The 15,976-nt window shown below is 51.7% G+C and overlaps 2 protein-coding genes across 12 annotated transcripts; one reads left to right on the forward strand and one right to left on the reverse strand.

Moving 5' to 3' along the window:
• Positions 1 to 119: 119 nt before the first annotated feature.
• On the forward strand, positions 120 to 9,270 carry rgl2 (ral guanine nucleotide dissociation stimulator-like 2). 3 transcript variants are annotated; one of them, XR_015066934.1, is made up of 20 exons: positions 120 to 454; positions 1,404 to 1,513; positions 2,803 to 2,850; positions 3,001 to 3,075; positions 3,306 to 3,472; positions 3,534 to 3,590; positions 3,869 to 4,068; positions 4,597 to 4,715; positions 4,861 to 5,073; positions 5,161 to 5,264; positions 5,355 to 5,439; positions 5,859 to 5,918; positions 6,122 to 6,211; positions 6,278 to 6,310; positions 6,447 to 6,568; positions 6,654 to 6,746; positions 6,807 to 6,891; positions 7,206 to 7,437; positions 7,510 to 7,575; positions 8,121 to 8,194. XR_015066934.1 is itself a non-coding variant. In XM_085918644.1 (20 exons), the coding sequence occupies exons 2-20, from the start codon at positions 1,418 to 1,420 to the stop codon at positions 8,127 to 8,129; spliced, it is 1,962 nt and encodes a 653-aa protein (XP_085774770.1). In that variant the 5' UTR covers positions 122 to 454; positions 1,404 to 1,417; the 3' UTR covers positions 8,130 to 8,271. The 3 variants fall into 3 exon arrangements, 2 of the variants coding, with proteins under 2 accessions (XP_085774770.1, XP_085774769.1); XM_085918644.1 differs by having other exon boundaries at positions 122 to 454; positions 7,198 to 7,437; positions 8,121 to 8,271; XM_085918643.1 differs by having other exon boundaries at positions 133 to 454; positions 7,198 to 7,437; positions 7,510 to 7,624; positions 8,121 to 9,270.
• On the reverse strand, positions 8,498 to 12,837 carry dnase2 (deoxyribonuclease II, lysosomal). 9 transcript variants are annotated; one of them, XM_085918655.1, is made up of 7 exons: positions 12,559 to 12,835; positions 11,839 to 11,936; positions 11,330 to 11,492; positions 11,193 to 11,265; positions 10,747 to 10,865; positions 10,482 to 10,679; positions 8,498 to 9,667 (listed from the first exon to the last, which is right to left on the reverse strand). In XM_085918655.1, exons 2-7 carry the CDS (start codon positions 11,934 to 11,936, stop codon positions 9,245 to 9,247), a joined length of 1,074 nt encoding a protein of 357 aa, XP_085774781.1. In that variant the 5' UTR covers positions 12,559 to 12,835; the 3' UTR covers positions 8,498 to 9,244. The 9 variants fall into 9 exon arrangements, with proteins under 9 accessions (XP_085774781.1, XP_085774783.1, XP_085774782.1 ...); XM_085918657.1 differs by lacking the exon at positions 12,559 to 12,835 and adding an exon at positions 12,503 to 12,525; XM_085918656.1 differs by lacking the exon at positions 12,559 to 12,835 and adding an exon at positions 12,048 to 12,472.
• Positions 12,838 to 15,976: the final 3,139 nt, after the last annotated feature.

Raw genomic sequence — 15,976 nt, forward strand, 5'->3', positions numbered from 1 at the left:
TTCTTCTTCTTATTATTATTATTATTATTATTATTATTATTATTATTATTATTATTATTATTATTATTATTATTATTATTATTATTATTATTATTTCTTTTAGTTTCCTGTCGGCAACGTTGCAGCCAGCGGCTATGCGTCACATAAACAGAGTTGCCTATCAGCTGCTCGCACAGGCAACCACGGCCAAGCAGATAGCGGACGAAGGAGAGGCTGGCCGAGTCAGGCTGGCGAGCAGCCAGGCGGGCGGGCAGGCAGGCAGGCAGGCAAAGCGAACGGCGACGCCTCCCACCACCACCCCGAGCGGGCAAACCCTCCCCGTCCTTGCTGACACCGACGGCCTCCAATTCCAGATAGGCGCAACTCTCGTCGCAGTCGCCTTGCAGTCGGCCAGCCGGCAGCTCTTCGTGAGGCCGAGACAAGCCCAGCGAAGACAAGCCCAGGCGCATATGTTGTAAGTTTACTTGCTTGCTTTTTTGCTTGCTTGCTTCCTCCTCCTTTCACTCAGTTTTTCTCTGTGCTCTCTTGATAAGCTCTTCCTGTTTTCATCGTGTTTCTTGTCATGTTGTCATAAGTGTGTGTGTGTGTGTGGTTGTGGTGGTGGATCACATGAGCGTGTGTTAAAACATTCGAATGTTCAGTAGAGGAAAGATTATTTCATAGTTTGGCAAGAGGGAACAACAAGTGTCCGGCAAAACACGATAGTTGGGGGGGGGGGCTTGAGATACGAGTGGGCTCATTTGCGAGTTTGGCACATACGAGCTGTCAAACTGACAATGATGAACCCGTGGTTGAACACTTTGACACGTTTCCAATCTTTTGAAAAAAAAAACCAGGATCAAAATGGGTCATTGTGAGCAATTTGGCGTCTGAGAGCATATTTCCTGTGGCTGACGCAGCGAAAACGTGCGTGCCAATTGGTCGAGCCTTTCCGTGCACGTTCGCCAGTTGCACTGCTGTGGGACCTTGTGGCAGCCGTGGCTCTGGCGGTCGTTCAGCAAGTGGAGGGTTGAAGGCGTGAGAACCGCACCAGAATGGAGCGCTATATCGCATGCGCGCTTCAGACCCAATGCAAAATATCGCGTCGTTCGTATATTGATCTTGTTCATTCGGTTTGAAATCGCATTTTGTATGCAATCAGATGTTGACGTACTCACTAGTTTTTGCTTCCACTCTTGATGTGGCAATTTAAAGACAGTTTGCATTTTTCCTCCCTTGACAAGAGTGCAATTCTGACGCTGTGCTCTCAATATGGCACGTCGTGAGTACACGTTGAGTCATCCAGTAGCCGTTTACCCTCAATGAATAGCGGCCATTCACGGATGGACAAAGACCTGGGCTGGCCCAGAACTAGCTCTAAGTATCTAACGTGCATGTATTGTGTGTTTTTGTGTGTTGAGCAGCCGCGCCGGTCGGCATGCTGCCCCGCCACACAGGTGGCTACGACCTGCCGGGCTCCAGCGCCGTGCCACTCCTCGCTTCCCGGCCTCTGTGCACTCGGCCGCAGGTGCAGGTGAGCTCCAAGTAAACACGTTGCACAGACGCAAGCTGACGATAGGTGAACCCAAAGGTTTGGATCTGCAAGGAAGCTTTTCTTTTGGGGAATGGAAGAAGCGTATTGCACAAGACAAACTGAGGAATGAGCAAAAAGGAGGTTTGCGTTGGTTGAGAAACGTGCAAGTCATCCCAAATTGGGGGAACCCCACGTTTGCCGCCCCGGATTCGGATGCTCTGTCTACAAAATGGCATCCAAAGGCCCCACTGCGGCCTAAATGTCAAATGTGGCGGCGGCTTTTCCCCAGGCAAGCCAGCCTCCAAGCGGCTGTCCTTTATCTCGCCATCTTGTCTCTGGTGCAGTGCTGAATAATTAATGTAGCGGCCGTGAGGGTTGTCGCTTCACGGCAGCATCCGCTTTCACGCTGCCGCCCGGGAAACGAAATCCGATACAGCCCGGCGTGTTGGAGCTCTTATTCTGAGTTGGGCCTCCTTGGGATGTGTTTGTCATGCGAGCCCCATCTGGACAGTGGCCATTGTTTTTAGTTTTAACATTGGCTTCATTCGACGTTGTTGGCATTGCAGCCAGCGCGAGAGACGTGTCCAACAGTGTCCAAATCTCCTTGTGGTGAAAGACAAGGGGAAGGAGCGAAGGTTTGGCAATCATTGCTTGAGAAGCCCCTCATCAAGGACTCGAGGCTATCAAGGACAAGGCTAACGATCAGCATCAAGGTGGACGTGTGCCCCGCCTCCACCACATGTTTGTTTGCACTAACGACCTTTTTGTTGAAATAGCGTCATGGGACAAACTGGTTTCTCATAGTGCACACAAACACAAAGAAGGGAAAAAATAGAGCACTGGAGAAAGACGAGAGGGGCAATTGATCTGGAAATAAGCCCCTGGACTTTGTGGGCACTCGCACTCCACTACTTCCTGCCAGCAAATGAAAGACAAAAAGTGGCTAACTGCAAATTAATTGAGGAGAGAACGTGCCTAAGTCAGGCGGGAATTAGAATTAGCTGCATGTCGATGGCCCTTGAGTGGGGAAGCCTCGACTTGGCCAGCCCCGACTCGGCCGGCTCCCACTCGGCCAGCCTCGACTCGGCCAGCCCCTTGCACGTCTCTGGCGTTGCTGAGCCAACGCTCAGTCTTGACTCGCCCCAAGCAGCCACCCGGCCATCTTTGTCTTTGTGGGCTAAAAGTGGTCCTGTGCTAGTTCAGAAGCCCCTTGAGGCATTTCTGCCATGAAGGCCTATGGAAAGAAACTTGGCTGGGCTTGACGTGCCGCTCGTGTTTTTCTGGCTCAGGTGGAGTCGTCGCCCATGAAGACAACGTGGTACTGTCCTCTGGATGCGGTGAGGACACCGACAGCTCTTTTGGCTGCTGTAAAGAAAACTAAAACACTAGATGAGAAATATTTGTTTTCCCATACCAATCAAAAGCAGCAGTTATGTGCGTTCTGCAATGAGCAGCAGCAACATGCGTGCGTGTCTGTGTGCGTGCAGTCCACAGTTGCGGAGGAGGAAGAGGATGGACTCATCTACACAGTGGTGGTCAAACAAGTGGCCGGCTCGTCCACAGTAAGAGACAGCGTGTGTATACTGTAGATGTCTGGATGGGAGAGCCTTTTCGTAGTTGTTTGGAAATGGGACAGCGTTGTAAACGTAAGAAAAAGAGGTCTGCGTGCGTGCTGTGAACTGGGTGAAAGCCTTTCAGTTGTGTGTGAGCAAAGTCTGAGTGTGAGAGCGTTATACTTCTGTGAGAGGTAATTGGTGTGTTATTTTTGTTTGCCCTTGCCGTGGCGATGCAGTCGTGTGTTTCCCGCAGCAAGTATGTGAAGGCAGGCACAGAAGAGAAGCTGACGCTACACCTGCTGCACTCCTTTGCTCTGGGCGACCCGTCCTTTGTCGCCATCTTTCTGGCGACCTATCGGTCTTTCAGCACCACGCAGAAAGTGTTGGACGTGCTCAGTGACAGGTAGGGCTCCCGTTTCCGTGGCCACACCAGACGTGGCCTCATCTGACCTTTGCTTGGGCAGGTTGCAGCGGTCGCCCAGCCATGCTGACGATGAACAGCCTAGGAAATCCTTCAACAGGTCGCCTCGCATTTGACGCCTTAAAGAGTTTCGGTCAACGCCTTGATTTACGAGTCGCAACGGTACCCCGCTCGTATTTTAAGCAAGCGGCAACATTTGGTTGCGTTCTGCCTTCCAAGACACTCAACAGCGTATCCCTCGCGGTAAACTGGGGTTGACTGCATTCTGTCCGTGGCCAAGGCACTTGAACGAAGCTCTCTCTGGCAGAGTCAATTTGGGCATTTGGTGAAGGCAAAGTGCTTGCAAGGGTGTCCCTAATGTTGTAACCTGCACCGCAGAGCCGTGCGCTCGGTGTTTGGCGCGTGGCTGTTCGAGTACCCCGAGGATTTCTGCGGCCTCCAGGAGCCTTCGCGCCTGCTGCGATTGGCGCCGCTTCTTCCTGGAGACTCACCGTCTGCCCGCGATCTTCGCGCTCGCGTCCTCCGCCTGGCCGAGGAGCTCAGTGAGAAAGCCTTGCTGCCCGACAACGTATATCCAGGTTGAGCCTCAGCCCCCACCCCCCGCAAATATTGTCTGTACCACTTGTCCCCACCTCTTGTGCTGGAGCCTATCCCAGCAGTCATCAGGCAGTAGGCGGGGGACACCCTGAACCGGTTGCCACCCAATCGCAGGGCACACAGATATAAACAACCATCCGCACTCCACTCACCTAAGCCAATTTGGAGTGCTTAATCGGCCTACCAACCATGGTTTGGGGATGTTGGAGGAAACCGGAGTGCCTGGAGAAAACCCACGCGGGCATGGGTAAAACATGCAAACTCCACACAGGGAAGGCCGGAGGTGCAATCGAACCCGCATCCTCCTAATTGTGAGGCGGACGTGCTAACCAGTGCCACTCCCCCCCCAAATAATGCAAAAATAATAATAAGGGCTGATCAAAGTTAAATACTACAGTATTTTCAAGCAGTCCAAATGTTATGCCTGTAAAGAAGTGATTTATCATTTTTTAATTCGTCCGTAGCCTCTGACGTGGGTCAGACATTGACGGCAAGCATTTTTGTCCCAGGGGCAGAGGTGAACGTCGCCAGCAGCCCGTCGTCTTGGGATATGCGTCAGTTCCAGGCCGCCGCAATTCTGGGCTTCCCCACGGCCGTCGTGGCCGAGCAGCTCACCCGCATTGAAACGGTGAGAGAAAATGTCTCTCGCTTTTGTGTCACCACTTCCGTGGGCTTTGCGCCGTCGGTCTTCATTTGGGATTCTGGAGAAAGCGGTTAGACTCGCCGACACTTGGCACAACTCACCTGTGCCAAACGTGTGCGCATGCGTGTAGGATCTGTTCGTGCGCCTGGTGCCGTACCACTGCCTGGGCTCGCTGTGGTCGCAGCGTGACAAGAAAGGCCATGAGGGCACGTGCTGGTCCGTGCGGGCCACCGTCCGCCAGTTCAACTGTCTGGCCAACGCCGTACTGGTCTCATGCCTGAGCGGCAGTGATAGCACACGGAGGCCGGCCAGGCTGCTGGAGAAGTGGATCGCCGTGGCCCAGGTGAGAGCTGGTGCCCACCGGCTTCAGCGCACAGCTTGTCTGTCGTAGCTCTGCCTTGCATTTGCACCTCATGCTCACTTTGTTAAGGCGTGTCGCGCCAAGAAGAACTTCTCTTCGCTGTACGCCATCGTGTCGGCCCTGCAGAGCAACCCCATCCACCGCTTGAGGAGGACGTGGCAGGACACCGACAGGTACGGACGTGCGCCTTGACTCTTGACTGCATGTGCTTCGGATCATAACGTAATGTCAAATTGTTGTGCGTGCGGCTGTTTGTTTTCCAGGGAGATGATGAAGAAGTACGAGGATCTGTGCGAGATCTTCTCGGACAAGGACAACTACTCGCAGAGCCGAGAGCTGCTTAAGGAGGTGATGTGAGAAAGAAAATCCACTGCGTGGAATGACAAATATTCAAATATTTGCGCTGTACACGAGCTGAGAGCAGTTGAGACGTCTCACTGTTACTGGACAATGTAACCGTTTGTCTGTCTGTGCGTGTTTATACCACTTCCAGGTGGCCAAGGTGGGCACATCATAATGTGCAAAATGGCCTCCCAAAACACTTGCATTCTTTTGTCTTTGCTGTGAGAAGTTGTCAGCGAGTGCATTATGACGCTTTTTTTTTTTAAAGGGGGGGGGGGGGCTTGAATCGAGGAATTCATGGCATTTGCCTTCGTTTTATCAGGAAAATCATTTTTTTTAAATCATACCAGCGTTGAGAGTACCAAATGTACCAAATAGCGATTTGCCACTGAATTAAATTTTTCCCCTTTTTGTTTCGAATGTAGGAAGGTACATCCAAGTTTGCCAACCTGGGCGAGCACATCACCAGCAAGCGCGCTGCTGAGGTGAGCCCATTTCATATCAAGTAGCACTTGGGAAAAAAATAAGGAACCCAGTGCGGGATATAGGCCAAACTTTGGGGTTGAGTTGCTTGAGCCCAAGTAAGGGAACCTGATTTGAAGCCAAGATCGGCGCAAAGCTCACAAAAGCAAATATGTGCTGGTTTGAAAAGCAGATGGTATCATGGTCTTGCTGACTTTCTTATCAGTGGGGCGCGTGCCAGGGCACAGTGCCCTACCTGGGCCAGTTCCTGACCGACCTGACCATGCTGGACACTGCTGTCAAGGACCGGTTGGAGGTCAGTGCGTCGCCGCCTTTGCATGCTTTGCCCGCCTCTTTGCTGACCCGCGCGGTCCCATTCCAGAACGGCTACATCAACTTTGACAAGCGCCGACGGGTGAGTGGACACGTAGTTAGCCAATCTGAGACATTGAGGCCGCGCCCACGATGACAGACTTTAGGAGCCAGCCACTCTGCCAGCGCGGTCGCAATCTCTTCTCTGCTTGGATTCCTTTGTTGCTCCTCTTTAACAGGAATTTGAGGTTCTAGCTCAAATCCGGCTGCTCCAGTCGTCGTGCAAAAACTGCGCCTTGGTAGCGGACGAGGCCTTCCTGCGCTGGTACCGTAGCGTTCCCACGCTAAGCGACCAGGAAAGGTAAATTGTGTTCAGCAAGGACAACAACCCCGCCATGACCCCCCTTTATTCCAGAAAAAGGAGATGGCCACTCGTGCGTGTTTAGTTACAGACTATCCAATGAGATCGAAGCGCCTTGCGAAGCGGTGCCACAAGCCTGTGGCGGCCTGCCGACCGTCGTCATCACGCAATGCCCCAAGTAAGTCCGCCTGGCCAAAGCATCCCGTCTCGCCGTGTTCTGACACTTGCTTGTGTCCAGCTTCAGCGTCTCCGTGAGCGGCCCGGCCGACGCTCCCTCTGACTCGTCCTGGCCCATCAACAGCCTGCTCTCCAAACTCACCAAGGTGAGCGCAGGCGTCGTTTTGCCAGCGAGCCGAGCGTGCGTCCACGCCGTCGCCTCCTCGAGGCAGGTCACAATTGCGTCCTCGGACAATCCTCAACTTTTGGAGGTTTGTGTTGGGCTTTTCCAAAAATATCATTTGGTTGCACAAATTGGATTTTAAAATATGTAGCCACAAAATATGTGAGTTCTGACCCCCTAAGTCCCCAAAAGGTAGATATTTTGGAGGCAAATTGATAAATTATTTGAAGTCACATATGTTGGATCGACGTTTTTTTCTTTTCTTTTTTTTTTTGTTTTTTTTTTTGAGCACATGAGATCTCCATCAGTGTCGTGTCTGGATGTGGACACGTCGCCGCCGCTGGCCATCAACGGCTCGGCGGCCTCCCGTCTGGTTCCAGGGACTCCTCCCAAATCCCACCGGCGCTCGGCCTCCTGCGGCAACAACCAGCCTGTCGCCGGCAGCAGGGATCAAAGTTCGGGCCCTGACATGCGCATTATCAGGATCCGCATGGACCTGCAAGATGGCAACTTGTACCGCAGCATCCTGGTCGGTGGAGCGCAGCGATTGATTGACACGGCAGCACTGTTGGAATTGTAGTCCAACTTTGTTCATCCTCAGGTGACGAGCGATGACAAGACGCCGGCCACCATCGGCACGGCGTTGGAGAAGCACAATCAGGACCCGGTGCGGGCGTCGGCATACGAGCTGGTTCAACTTCTGCCCGGAGGGAAAGGTGTACCGCAGCTCAGACTCCTTCCCCAGGGGCGTGTTTTGGGAGCATACGTTGTGCTTTGAGCTCAGGCTGTGTAAAAGCTCAATTTAGACACAAGTAGTGCTTTGCTGCCGTCGACAGGCAATCAGAAACCTCCTCTGGGGTCTCAATTATTTCCAGCCAATCTACCGCCGTTTTCTTGCCCTCCTTCCGAGTACAAGCTAAAAGTTCCTCAAAGTTGCCCAAAAGGTTTTGGTTGTTGTTTCACTCCCAAAACATTTATTGAATCGAATTGATTGCTTTTGTACTTCTGAGTTTGTCAGACTCGCTCATGTTTGACTTGGAGTCAAGTCCAGACTAGAGAGACGCCTTGACAACTTTTTCCATGTGTGAGTTACGTGATGACGACATTTTATTTGCGAAGCCAGCCGTCCATATCTTGCTGCTATCCGAGTCGAGGACTCTTAACTTTTGAATGTTGCGGCACAGTTGTTGACTTTGTGTTTTGTTCCCTCAGAGTTGCTGATCCCGGCCACGGGCAATGTTTTTTATGCCATGACGCCATCCAGCGTGGACTTCCTGCTGAGGCGCAAAGCTGGCGACACGCCCGCAGCCCAATCGGAGCGCAGTGCCGCCGCCACGTATCCTCGAATCAAGGCCAAGGGAAGGAGATTGACCCGAACTCTCTTTTGACACCACACCGGTGCAGGCCACTTTCATTTCAGTCTTTTTGGCTTTGTCAATTTATTCCCTGTCCATTTTTTTAGGATCGACTTTGCGTTTCATGTTTCTGTTTTTAAAACAACCGGATGATTTACAGCTTCTACTGAATGTACTGTTTATTTATTTCATTGTTTTTAAATTTTTGTTGAATTTATTTTTCTTTCACTTAGGTTTTTGTTTAGTGGGTGGGGAGTTAACGGTTTTATTTTTCTAAGGTTGATGTTACTTCATTTGACGTTCATTTTGCCACAGCTCCTACCAAATTAAGATCAATATTTTTTAAGTTAAAGTTTTAAATTTGCATTTGTGTGTATCTAATGTCTTATTTTAAACTATGATTTCCAAATTGTGTCTTTCAAAGAGATTACTTGCAAATTCTTGGAGATTTCTTAACTCAAAATGTCATTTTTCCTACACACTCAAATTATCCTTTTTTTTTTTTTTTTTTTTTACTGGTTTGCTTTCCAAATTGTTTGCTTTCTTGAATTTTTTCAATTGGTGCTTTCTGTCAGGGGTGTCAAACTCCAGTCCGCGGGTGTTCCTGCAGAACGTGAGGATGAATGATCATTTGAATCAGGTGTGTTTAACAAGGTAAACTTGAGAAACTTGCAGGGATGCGACACCCGATGACTGGAGTTTGACATCTGTGCCCCACATGAAGTTTTTTGCTTTGTTTTGATGGTGTTGGAAATGTCCTGCAGTCACTTGTAATGCAAACTTGGCCTTTTATCACGGCTGTGTCGTGCGACAGAGCAAAGTGCCACCTTTGGTGAGGCCAAGAGTAGCTGACTGGAGGCCATGGCGGCGCCAGTGAGCTCATTGTCCGTTACTGCATGAAAACTTGTCTGCTTTTGGGTGCCTTTCTGTACAAAGTGCCCCCCCGTTGTAATTGAAAAGAAAAAACAAGCAATTTCTAAATTAAATCTTTTCCAAGATTCTAGGCGGATGATTTGTTATGTATGCTTTATTAGCAGTGAGCGGAGCCGAGCGCCGGAGCCCGGCAGGGCTGACACTCGAGCACGGTGGTGCGGTACGCTTTCCACACGGCGGCACGGCGCTGACAAAGTGCGCCACCTCCCCGCTTTTCCTCGGCCCGGTTGCGGTTGATGTCCCCCACGCACAGCCAACCGCCATCCGCCGCCGCCGGCCGTGGGCTGACAGCCCACTTGGAGTGGTCCTTGCTGTTGTTATAGGGCAACAGGCCGCCCGGGGACAGGCGCGTGACGTCCAGCACCGTCCAACCCGGGCTGCAGTCAGACGGCAGGATTCCTCCCGAGTGGATCCAGAACTGCACCAGGAGGTCCGAGCGTAGGGCGGGGGCCACCCATGACTGGTACAGGTCTACGCCAGTAAGAGGAGGACGAAGGTTAGTAGGAATGAGAATGGCAAATGTGAAAATACACTGAAAAGTAGCCTGGGGTCTGGGGGGCTGACTGGGGATCTGGGGGGCTGATGTGTAAAAGTAAAAAAGTACTTTTGTGTTTTTGTGTTTTTTTGTTTTGATGTGCCCCTTAATGTTCCGCTTCCATACCCCCCCCCTCCCATATATATAAAAAAAAAAAATCCTCAACAGATTTACACGATTCACAAAAATAATACTTTCGACGGAAAAAAACACAGAAATCCGCGGATCCGCGGAAAATTCTCATCCCTGGGTTAGGGAGGGCAACAAAGTCAAATGTTTCAGCGCTCTGTATGCATCTCAAATAGGAGCTGGAGGACAAGCTTGGAGTTTGACCCTGTACTCGCAGCCATAATGGCAGACTTGTTTGACTCAAACTGATGTCCTTGGCAAATTGCACGATGCTCAATTTAACAGGCCTCAGAAGATGAAATTCTTAATTTAAATGAAGACTTCCCTATTTCATTTTGGTCAGACTTACAAAACGGATGTCAAATAGCCACTTCAAGTCAAGATGGATGAGTTGGAAGTTTCGGGGCCTGGCTTCTACAAGACTTAGTTTGCGAGTCTGTTGAAGAACCAGATTCATGTTGCTGCACTAAACTGGCTTCAGCAGATGAATTTAAAAAACAAAAATCGATTTTTTTTTGTTGATTGCTATCCAGTCGAAGACGTCTGCTTGAAACCAGAATGGCTCACTTGCTGTCTTAGCCGAAAATGCTCGAAAACCAATTTGTGCCCTATTTTGCCTACCGCGGTCGAAGGCAGCCCCTTTGGCGAAGCTGACGAAGTCAGCGCCGCCTTTGGATGTAAGCGTGACGCTGCGGTTGGTGGGTGGGGCCCGCGCACCACTTTGATTGCATACGGCAGCCAGAGCCGGGGCCGCTGCCGTAAAGAAAGGTGGCACGTCGCAGTCATAGACGTTGGCCTGGTTGATCTCCAGCTGCTCGCCTGCACGAAGAAAGTCACCACGTGCGTTTTGCGGTGGTTCTTTTTCTTTGTCGGACGTCTGGTTTACCGATGGTGTGGAAGCGGTCCAGCGGGAAGCTGACGCACAGGAAGTTCTGTCCATAAGTGGTGCCGCTGTCTGGAAAGTGGTAGTGGCCTGCCCGTCGTGCCGGGGGAAAGATGGGCGTGCTGTGGATGAGCCAGAAACCCTGTGTCTTGTCCAGCAGCACCACACCTCCCCGCCACAAAAGGCAACAAACGCACTCCAGTCACATCGCAGAAAAAGTATCTTTGCCTCTCGAGTCATGCTAGGACTCAGCGTCATGCATTCGTCGAGAAATGAATTGGTTTGATGACATAAGTATCGGTGCTGAATGCGTGTCCCGATCACTAAACGTTCGAAGGCACATCGGCAAAGGTGGCTCTCCTTGGCCAAAGCGGGACTTGATTTGGGTTCATTCGAGTGGCGTCACAGCAAAAATGGCCATGGCTTTTTTGGGCAAGTGCGGAGCTCACCTTTGGTGTGTCCTCCTTTGTGTTTGTGCCCGAGCCCATCCTGGTCATTGTAAAGGATGTAGGCCACTCCTGCCTGCTGACAAAGAGGGCATTGTGCATTTGAATCGCGTTACCGTCGGAAAGGCGAGTGAACGTACTTGAGTCTGCCAGTAGAGTTGCGCCAGCGTCCTGCCCAGCGCTCCCATTGTGTCGTTGATGGTCCCCACGCCGGGCGTCCAGCCGGCGCCGCTCTCGTCCAGCAGCAAGTACATTAGACCCGATGCCGTGCCGTGCGTCTTCGGCAGCTTGTACATGTAAAACCTCAAGGAAAAAAAAAAGTCGGGACCTCATTTGGCACGTAAGACCGGCTGGCATCGATATTCATGTCGCTCAAATAGAAAATATTTGTCAAGTCTGTGCGCGTGGGAAGAGGAAGCCCGCTCAGCTTGTCTGTCCAATTGCACTTTGAAATGAAGAAGAAACCCATGTAAATGGCACCGTTGCATCACGTTAGAAATGCCGAAAGATCGAACACGGTACCTAATTTGACTGAGAACTTGTTAGGAGGCTAGCGTGCGTCTTGGCGCTGAGAAAAGATAACGCCTGGCGCACGAAAAAAAGCCACGGGCGGCCATTGTTTCGTTTCGGTTTGATGAGTTGTCGTTACCAGTCGACCGCGTCGCCCTGGTCGTTGTAGCAACTTATTGGAGATGCTGGCCCCCCGTGTGGAAAGAAAGAACACAGCAACAGCAACAAGGAGAACATCTGGAAAACGACATACAAATCCGACAAGACACTTGAAATAGGGACACTACCTCCATAGTACGCGTGCGCGTGTTTAGTGGAGTACGCAGTGCTCAAGACAAGAGTGACAACCCTCTTAACCGAGGCTCGGCAAGTCCGCTCCTCGGGAGCCGCTCAGAAGCCTGATTTGAATCGGTCGTGTCAAGGAGAGAAACTTGGAAAACGGGCGGAGTTGCCTTGTGTTAAATTTACAGCGAAGGTTGGAGGTAGGCGCGCGGGGGAGGGCTGCTGTTCGCAATTGGCAATTATAGGTCAGACACTCTGTAACACATTATGCAGTTTCAACATTAAAACATAGGAAAATGTACCAGTATTTTTTTTTATTAATGTATCACAGGCATATTCAATACGAATGTGTACTGCAAGATGAAGATGACATGGAAAATGTACTGCGCTGGACTGGAAAAACGTTGGGCAAGACAATAAACATGTCCTGGAATCTTAATGATGCTAAATAATCAACTTGACGTCCTTGCCATCACATAAATGATGTCAAATTGCTGCAGTGAAAATATCCTCTTACTTACAAGCAACTGTGCAGGTTGTAACGCAGAAAGATATATCTTGCATGAAATCAACTTGCCTAGAAATGTGCTCGTTGGTCCTCACGTAAGTTGTCGGGTGTTGCTTTTGGCTTCCTGGCTGCCAGTCGCGTCATCGCATCCGTCACGTCACATGAATTTGTTCCACTTTTTGATGAACGGAACTTGTTTTTTCCCCCCTTTTTTTACTTTTGTTTTTGTTTGGTTTTGTTTCGGTCGAACTACATGATGGAATGTGGAAAGGAAAGTGTCTTCACTACCGGCCTAGCAAAGTCTTATTTTTTCTGTTTCCTTTCCAACCCCAAACCACCATTTTCATTTTGAACATGTACGCGCCATTATTTTCTTTCCAACCCCAAGCCACAACTTTGATGTCAAATTGAACATGAACGCGCCATTACAATTGCGTACAACATAAACTAGATTTTTTTCCCCCTCAGATTTGAAACGCACATGAGTGAAAGGGGAAGTAGACGAAAGGGGAAGTAGACGAGTGTTTACAATTTCGGTTTTGAAATGTACACGAGCGAGTGCAGAATTATTGTCTTTTCTTCACCAAAGCTTCACTTTGAAAAATATTTTTAAATCATGGAGATGAGTGAGTTGTCACCATATCGTGGTGAAGGGGTTTGCGTGCCCCTATGATCCTAGGAGCCATGTTGTCTGGGGCTTCATGCCCCTAGTAGGGTCACCCATGGCAAAAGGGTCCTAGGTGAGGGGCCAGACAAAGCACGGCTCAGAAGACCCCTCATGACGAAAAAGACGAATGGACCTAGTTTTCCCTCGCCCAGACACGGGTCACCGGGGCCCCCCTCTGGAGCCAGGCCTGGAGGTGGGGCTCGAAGGCGAGCGCCTTGTGGCCGGGCCTTCGCCCATGGGGCCCGGCCGGGCATAGACCGAACAGAAAACGTGGGTCCCCCTTTCCATGGGCTCACCACCTGTAGGAGGGACCAAAGGGGTTGGGTGCAAAGTGAGCTGGGCGGCGGTCAAAGGCGGGGAGAACCTTGGCGGTCCAATCCCCGGCTGCAGAGGCTGGTTGTAGGGACAGGGAATGTCACCTCTCTGGCTGGAAAGGACCCCGAGCTGGTGTGTGAGGCAGAAAGGTTCCGACTAGACATAGTCGGACTTGCCTCCACACATAGTTTGGGCTCTGGTACAAGCCCTCTTGAGAGGGGCTGGACTCTCTTCCACTCTGGAGTTGCCCACGGTGAGAGGCGTCGAGCAGGTGTGGGCATACTTATTGCCCCCCGGCTGGGTGCCTGTACATTGGGGTTCACCCCGGTGAACGAGAGAGTAGCCTCCCTCTGCCTTCGAGTGGGGGGACGGGCCTGACTGTTGTTTGTGTCTATGCACCAAATGGCAGCTCAGAGTACCCACCCTTCTTGGAGTCCCTGGAGGAGGTGCTGGAGAGCGCTCCTTCTGGGGACTCCATCGTTTTACTGGGTGACTTCAATGCTCACGTGGGCAATGACAGTGAGTCCTGGAAGGGTGTGATTGGGAGGAACGCCCCCCCCCCCCCCCGATCTGAACCCCAGCAGTGTTCTATTGTTTGACTTCTGTGCTCGACACGGATTTTCTATTATGAACACCATGTTCAAGCATAAGGGTGTCCATGTGTGCACTTGGCACCAGGACAACCTAGGCTGCGGTTCGATGATCGACTTTGTAGTCGTGTCATCGGATTTGCGGCCGCATGTTTTGGACACTCGGGTGAAGAGAGGGGCAGAGCTGTCAACTGATCACCACCTGGTGGTGGGTTGGCTTCGATGGTGGGGGAAGATGCCGGTCCGACCTGGCAGACCCAAATGCTCTGTGAGGGTCTGCTGGGAACGTCTGGCAGAATCCCCTGTCTGGAAGAGCTTCAACTCACACCTCTGGCAGAGCTTTTCCCATGTCCCGGGGGAGATTGAGTCCGAGTGGACCATGTTCCGCACCTCCATTGTTGAGGCAGCCAACCGGAGCTGTGGCCGTAAGGTCGTTGGAGCCTGTCGTGGCGGCAATACCCGAACCCGCTGGTGGACACCGGCGGTAAGGGATGCCGTCAAGCTGAAGCTGGAGTCCTATCGGGCCGTTTTGGCCTGCGGGACTCCGGAGGCAGCTGACAGTTACCGGATGCCCAAGCGGAACGCGGCTTCGGCGGTTGCTGAGGCAAAAACCTGGGCGTGGGAGGAGTTTGGCGAGGCCGTGGAGAATGACTTCCGGACGGCTTCGAGGAGATTCTGGTGCACCATCTGGCGTATCAGGAGGGGGAAGCAGTGCACGGTCAACACTGTTTACAATGGAGATGGTGTGCTGCTGACCTCGTCTCGGGACGTCGTGAGTCGGTGGGGAGAATACTTCGAAGTCCTCCTCAATTCCACTGACACGCCTTCCATTGTGGAAGCAGGGCCCGGAGACTCTGAGGCGGACTCTCCAATCTCTGGGGTCGAAGTCACTGAGGTAGTTAAAAAACTCCTCAGTGGCAGGGCCCCGGGGGTGGATGAGATCCGCCCGGAGTTCTTAAAGGCTCTGGATGTTGTGGGGCTGTCATGGCTGACACGCCTCTACAACATTGCGTGGATATCGGGGACGGTGCCTCTGGATTGGCAGACTGGGGTGGTGGTTCCCCTCTTTAAGAAGGGGGACCGGAGCGTGTGTTCCAATTATAGGGGAATTACACTCCTCAGCCTCCCTGGTAAGGTCTATTCAGGGGTGCTGGAGAGGAGGGTCTGTCGGGAGGTCGAATCTCGAATTCAGAAGGAGAAGTGTGGCTTTGGTCCTGGCCGTGGAACAGTGGACCAGCTCTACACCCTCAGCAGGATCCTCGAGGGTGCATGGAAGTTCGCCCGACCAGTCCACGTGTTTTGTTGACTTGGAGAAGGCGTTTGACCGTGTCCCTCGGGAGATTCTGTGGAGGGTGCTTCGGGAGTACGGGGTGCCGAGCCAACTGATAAGGGCGGTTCGGTCCCTGTATCACTGACGCCAGAGTTTGACCCCCATTTTCGGCAGTAAGTCGGATTCGTTCCTGGTGAGGGTTGGACCCCGCCAAGGCTGCCCATGTCACCAATTCTGTTAATAACTTTTATGGACAGAATTTCTAGGCGCAGCCGAGGCGTTGAGGTGATCCGGTTTGGGAACCTCAGCATCGGGTCTCTGCTTTTTGCAGATGACATGGTGCTGTTGGCTTCTGCAGGCCGTGATCTCCAGCTCTCACTGGAGCGGTTCGCAGCCGAGTGTAAAGCGGTCGGGATGAGGGTACACGAGTCCATGGTCCTTGGTCAGAAAAGGGTGGAATGCCCTCTCCGGATCGGGGATGAGATCCTTCCCCAAGTGGAGGAGTTCAAGTATCTTGAGGTCTTGTTCACGAGTGAGGGCAGGATGGAGCGCGAGATCGACAGGCGGATCGGTGCAGCATCGGCAGTAATGCTGACTCTGTACCGGTCTGTCGTGGTGAAGAGAGAGCTGAGCCAAAAGGCAAAG

Source organism: Syngnathus leptorhynchus, chromosome 8 (genome assembly GCF_054491065.1).
Source record: "Syngnathus leptorhynchus isolate UIUO chromosome 8, UIUO_Slep, whole genome shotgun sequence".
NCBI classification, from domain to species: Eukaryota; Metazoa; Chordata; class Actinopteri; order Syngnathiformes; family Syngnathidae; genus Syngnathus; species Syngnathus leptorhynchus.

Excerpts from the sequence above, each read along its gene's own strand:
- rgl2 (XM_085918643.1), top strand. The coding sequence starts at position 1,418 with ATGCTGCCCCGCCACACAGGTGGCTACGACCTGCCGGGCTCCAGCGCC. Across the intron at positions 5,074-5,160 it reads AGTGGATCGCCGTGGCCCAG|GCGTGTCGCGCCAAGAAGAA; the intron begins GTGAGAGCTGGT and ends CACTTTGTTAAG. Across the intron at positions 5,265-5,354 it reads ACGTGGCAGGACACCGACAG|GGAGATGATGAAGAAGTACG; the intron begins GTACGGACGTGC and ends TTTGTTTTCCAG.
- dnase2 (XM_085918655.1), bottom strand. The coding sequence starts at position 11,936 with ATGTTCTCCTTGTTGCTGTTGCTGTGTTCTTTCTTTCCACACGGGGGG. Across the intron at positions 11,493-11,838 it reads CAGGGCGACGCGGTCGACTG|GTTTTACATGTACAAGCTGC; the intron begins GTAACGACAACT and ends TTTTTCCTTGAG. Across the intron at positions 9,668-10,481 it reads AGGGGCTGCCTTCGACCGCG|ACCTGTACCAGTCATGGGTG; the intron begins GTAGGCAAAATA and ends TTACTGGCGTAG.